This window comes from Monoraphidium neglectum (genome assembly GCF_000611645.1).
Source record: "Monoraphidium neglectum strain SAG 48.87 unplaced genomic scaffold scaffold01273, whole genome shotgun sequence".
In the NCBI taxonomy this organism is placed as follows: Eukaryota; Viridiplantae; Chlorophyta; class Chlorophyceae; order Sphaeropleales; family Selenastraceae; genus Monoraphidium; species Monoraphidium neglectum.
The window spans coordinates 10,272-15,562 of NW_014012355.1; the positions used below are offsets into that span (position 1 = coordinate 10,272).

General features: G+C 65.0%; 3 protein-coding genes across 3 annotated transcripts in view; all 3 read left to right on the top strand.

Annotated features, from left to right (window-relative positions):
• Positions 1-502, top strand: part of MNEG_7281 (hypothetical protein) — a gene marked incomplete at both ends in the record, with an annotated part of 2,036 nt that extends 1,534 nt beyond the window's left edge. The window contains 2 exons of the mRNA XM_014044247.1: positions 7-143; positions 424-502. Coding sequence (XP_013899701.1) covers positions 7-143; positions 424-502 — 216 coding nt within the window. The remainder of the gene's footprint in view (positions 1-6; positions 144-423) is intronic.
• Positions 503-1,198: 696 nt separating this feature from the next.
• Positions 1,199-2,572, top strand: MNEG_7282 (hypothetical protein; the record flags this gene model as incomplete). Its single annotated transcript, XM_014044248.1, has 3 exons — positions 1,199-1,254; positions 1,431-1,916; positions 2,155-2,572. The coding sequence occupies 3 exons, from the start codon at positions 1,199-1,201 to the stop codon at positions 2,570-2,572; spliced, it is 960 nt and encodes a 319-aa protein (XP_013899702.1).
• A 1,082-nt stretch (positions 2,573-3,654) lies between these two features.
• Positions 3,655-4,944, top strand: MNEG_7283 (hypothetical protein; the record flags this gene model as incomplete). Its single annotated transcript, XM_014044249.1, has 3 exons — positions 3,655-3,677; positions 4,374-4,522; positions 4,796-4,944. The coding sequence occupies 3 exons, from the start codon at positions 3,655-3,657 to the stop codon at positions 4,942-4,944; spliced, it is 321 nt and encodes a 106-aa protein (XP_013899703.1).
• Between the last annotated feature and the right edge of the window lie 347 nt (positions 4,945-5,291).

Consider the following 5,291-nt stretch of genomic DNA (forward strand, 5'->3'; position numbering starts at 1 on the left):
CCCCAGGACCGCCTGTCAGCCAGCATCGGGGCGAGCGGCGCGCCGTCTGACATGGCCATCGTGTGCATGATCTTCGCGCTGCTGCTGGTCAACGCGGTCTGCTACAACTTCCTGATGCACGTCATCGGGCACATCGCGCTGAGGTGGGCGCTTTGCGCTCGTCGGATGGCTTGTGTTGGGGGCTGCGCGGACCACGTATGTGCATGCGTGACTGGCGGCGAATTGCTTTGTGTGTAGGTGTGTTGTGCATTTTCACAAGGGGCAGGGGTACTAGAGCCAGGGATGGCAGCTTCTTGGTCGATGGGAAGCTTTGTCTTGCATGGCAAGAGCTGTAAGCTGCACGCAGGCGGTGACGTGCGTCGCTCGGTCGGACATTTCCTACTGCCTTTGATGTTTTGTGCCGTCGCCGCCGCTGCGCCGCAGGGCCATGGGCTACGACGTGGGGCGCCTGCCCGGCTTCATGAAGCGTTATCTCTATGGCAGCGCCCCCACTCAGCAGTAGCACCCGCCGGGGTAGGCGCGGTGCAGCTCGTCTGCTGCCAGCCTGCTCGGCCGCTGTACGTATGTAAGCACCGCTCACAACTTCTTTGTGTGTGCGCTATTTTTCTGCACGAAGCAAGGGCAGCGCGTGATTGGGGGCGGCACCTACCCCCATCGTTATAGCCTGTCTCAGGCTGGTGGCACAACAACGTCCGCAACCATCGGCAGCAAGGGCGTGGGTTGGCACCTGGCCGGTGTTTAGACATGGCGAATGGGCCGGGGGGGGGGGAGAGGGGGAAATTGTGCAACAAGCTCACACGGCACTCGAGGGCATCCTGCTGTCAGAGCGCCGTTGAATCGAGCGCGCAGCTGGATGCACTGCGACACATGTAATGCGCATGCGAGTGCTGCGCATCAAACAACATCAACATACAGCTGGCTCCATGCGGCCTGCCAGAGAGATTGCCCTTGGGTTTGGGCTTTGGGGGGCACCGACAAGAGCGGTGGTCAAGCAACAGCTTCCACATTCCTTCCTTGCCTTCACCATGAGGGAGCATGCTGTTATGCATGTTCACCATACCCATGTGGTAAACTCCCCACGAATCGCAGATTCCTCCTACATGCAGTCCACACACGGGTCCTGTTAGTTCATCGGAGGGTGTCACCGGCGGGCCGCGAGCCTGGTGACCCGCGCTCCTAGAACGCCCTTGTGTCCGCAATGGCGAAAGCAGCATTAGGATTTGCGTTTGGGGGAGGCGGATGGCTCACCACCTGGTGCGAAGCGTCAACTTCAATGCGCACTGTGCGCCGCGATGCGCGACACGCCGGCAGCACTGCATGCGCAGGCGCCGGATTTGCCACTTGCCTGCCGCCAGGCCTCTTCAGCTTACAGAATGTACTGATGCGCAGTTTGTTATCTCATTACGCAAGTTGCCCCGCACACACCATAGGTACCTTGGCGTTTTGCAAGGCCTGATCGCCTCTGGGGCGTTCAAGCCTGGAGTTACCCCCATCTACGGCGTATCCACTGGCGCGCAAGCCGCCGCGCTCGGCTGCGCCGGCGGCGACCCCTTTGCGGCCGTCGCCGGCGCGCTGTTGGACGCGCAGCACTGCCTCGACACCGGCACGACGCCGCCCTGCCTGCACACGCTCGATGCGGTCATGCGCGCGCGCCTCAACGCGTCCCTGCCCGCGGGCGCCGCCAAGGCGTGCAGCGGGCTGCTGACCCTCGGCTTCACCAAGCCGCTGGGGGACGCGAGGCTCGGGCGCTACGGGCAGCCGCGGATGATGTGGAAAGGCAACTTCCGGGAGTCAAATTTCACGAGTGACGCCGACCTCATCGATGCGGTGGCGGCGTCGGGGTACCTCCCGTGCACCTCGGCAAACGCCCCCTATGCCGTTTTCCGAGGGAGACCCGCCATGGCCGGGGGCTACACGTGAGTGTGACCCCCCGCCCTATTGGGGGTGGCGGTGAGGGGGGAATAGGGGGGTTGCATTGTTTGCGGGAGTTCTGAAGGCGTCCAGAACGGCGCTTCCACGCCCGGCAGGCGGCAAGCGGCCAACATAAGTGACTCCCATGCAGCTCGCAGCGCGGTCGTGCTCTGGCATGCTGCGTGCAGTGTTTGCTTGGTCCAATTCACGGCCCACTTGGCTTGCAATCACTGCTCGGCACAGGCTGCGGACGCCCTGCCCACGCAACGCCAAACGCTGCGTCACGGTGCACTCTGGCGTCCCCGGGAAGCTCTTCAGCTCGGGCTTCCCTAACGTGTCCGTCGCAGCGGACTCGGCGGCGAGCAGCCTGCCAAGCAGCGGCAGCGGCAGCGGCGGCGGTGCGCTCGGGCGCCGGCTAGCGGCGGTGCCGGCGCCGCTGCCGAGCAGCTGCCCCATCGAGGTTGGCGCGCCCGAGATCGTCTTTGGCCGCCGGCCGGGCATCGACATCTATCCCGGCAAGTACAACCCAGTGGCCTACACTTGGTGGACGTGGGAGAGCTGGGTTGTGGCTAAGCCGAGCGTAGAGGGGCTGCGGTACGGGTTTGAGCTGGGCATTGCGGATGCGACATCGTGGGCGCGCGCGGCGAAGATAATCAAGTGACGCGCCTGCGGGGGAGCCGTGCCGCCCGCCGTCTGGCGGTGCGAGCCAGAAGGCGTCGGCAGCCCAGTACAGTATAGTTGGTACCATGTAGGGAGCGCACGATGGGGGCCCGAGTGATTCCTGGCGCAGCTGTTGGCGGAGGACACTGAGTTGACTGGGTTTGACTCGCAATCTCAAACACATGTGCTTGCTGTATTTTGACTGGTTGCACTGCTTTTCATGATTGACCTGGGCTACGTTTCAGCACTGAATGTACCGGCAGGTGCGTATTGGCATCATGCAATGACAAGTTTCGCCAAGTTCACATCAACAGCAACGGGTTGACCCTTCCATTTTGCTTGACCTAATGTAGGCAACTGACCTGGGTGTTGCAGAGTCATGTCCACGTCTTCACGTAGGAGCAACTTCCCTTGTACCTGTTTGACAGGCACAAGTGTTGTCTTGTGGTGCGTGACACCCTGCATGGCCACTGTGGGCGCAGGGGCAGCATCCAGCATACCCCAAACGTGCCCCTGAAGGGTGGTCAATGCGTTTGATCACCATATGACATCTGTCTCTTGCAGCTGCCGTCGCACGCGCACAGCCCCATGTCGCGCGTCATGCTCCGCACTCCCGCATGTGCAGGTCGGGCTGTTGGGGTCGAACCTGCGGCAAATGCATCGGGCCCGGTGCCGCCTGGTGATGCTCGAGGTCCACGCAGCCACTGTGTAATTGCAATCGCTTCTAATCGTTGTGAACGCTGCCCCGGCTCTTACTGCATCCCTTCTCCGTTGCCCCACTTGCGCTTGCCATCTACAGCACACCCGTCGACCCTTGATTGCAACTCACTGTCAGCTCCACACATGCCCTAAATATGCATTAAACCGTTGCCAGAAGAGCACCTCCTGGTCGATTTGCAGACTTCAAGACAGCCTGTGCGCGGCCCTGGCTGTCGTATCTTTCTTGGGGATACAAACATCACGGGCGCGTGGCGCCCGGGATGACGGGCCTGAGCACGGACCGTGGGTGGCCAGAGCAGCGAGCTCCTGCCCCGGCTTCTGACGAAATTAGCGAGCCGTCTACGTCTGGAACATCGCATAGGGATGACGGATTTATCCAGCACAAGGTGCGTTGTGATGCCGGTAACGCGGCTGCAGCGCCCCGCCTGCGCACACACGCCATGCTTGCTGTCCCTTGCGCATGCGCGGGCGTGCGCCGATGCAACCATCACGCTCGTTGGTTCCAGGTGTTGAAGACGGACACCTTGGCGGGGCTGGCGGTGAAGTATGGCATCCACGTGAGCGCTGGGTTGGGTGGTCCGCTGGGCTCACATTGGACTGGACGCCTCGGATCGCCCACCCTTGGCTCGTGGGAGGACCTGCAAACCATCACAGGACGGAGCTTGATAGTATGCATGACGTCCAGGCAGACAGGTTCAGGGCTGCTCCACTCCTGGTGCTGGGTGATGTGTCCGCTGGTGCCAAGGCTGCCGCCTAACCGTCGTCGCTGCGGCCATGTGCCTGACGACTGCATTTTGCAGGTCGGCGACATCAAGCGGGCAAATGGGCTGCTGTCAGACTCTGCAATGTTTGCGCGGGAGTTTATCAACATACCGACCCGGCAGATGCCTATAGGGTGAGGACCTCGCGCCGCGGCGCCCTGCAGAGCGCGCGCAGGTCCGCTGGGCATGCTGGGGGTCCCAATGCCAGCGCACCCGCACTTGTTACCGCACACACCCGCACGCACGCATGCCCACTCATGTGAGCAGCACGTCGCCCCGGCACCCAGCGGCCAGCACCGCCCCCATGACCGCACGGCGCAGGGAGGACGCCCAAATCTTGTTTGCGCGGCTTCTGTCGGGCTACGGCCGGGACGCGTCGCTCAATGCCAAGGAGCGCAAGGCGCCCGGGTCTGTGGCGGCCGTGCAGCTCCCGGGGTCGCCCGTCGTTGGCTCACGCTGCGGGAGCGAAGGTGCGCGGCGGCGGCGGCGGCGGCGCTTGCATATGTGCATGTGCGCGCGCGTGCCCGCAGGTCCGCAGCCTCTGGGCGTTGGCCACTGGCCCAGTTACGATTGCCCGAGCTCGCACGCACGCGCGGCCTCCCCTTGATAGCGGGCAGGAGGGCGGGGCGCCGCAGCGGCCTCCGCGCCTGATCCCCCCGGCGTGCCTGCGGCCGTGTCCCTCAACCCCCTCGGCACCCCCGCGCTCGCGCGCCCGCGCCCGCGCGCTTGCTCCCTGCCCGCAGCAGAGGACGACACGGGGACGCCCTTCAGCCGCCGCAGCGACCGGACGGGCAGCGAGCCGGGGGATGTCGAGCTCATGGAGCGGTCGGGCGGCGGCGGCGGCGAGTACATGGCCAACGGCGGCGCGGGTGAGCGGGGGCTGCGGCCGTGAATCAAGGGATGGGTGGGGGCTGGAGGGGCGCGAGGGCTGCGCGCAGGGATCGAGCGGGTGATGGGGAGCGCGCGGCGGGGCCGGCCGCATCGACACTTGGCAGATGACTTGCGGCGGCGCGGTGCTAACGCGTGCTCTTTCCTGCGCTGCGGCTGCCAGGCGGGTACGGGAGCGACCGCGTGCGCCGGAGAAACCGCGCCAGCGGCGCCGACTCGGCGACGGCGGCGCTGCACAACGCCGGCGCCGCGGCGCTGGCGGCGGCGGGCGCGCTCGGCTCGATGGCCGGCGGCGTCGCCGACGCCGCAATCGGCTGGCTCGCCGCGCCCAGCGCGGGCGCCGGCGGCGCG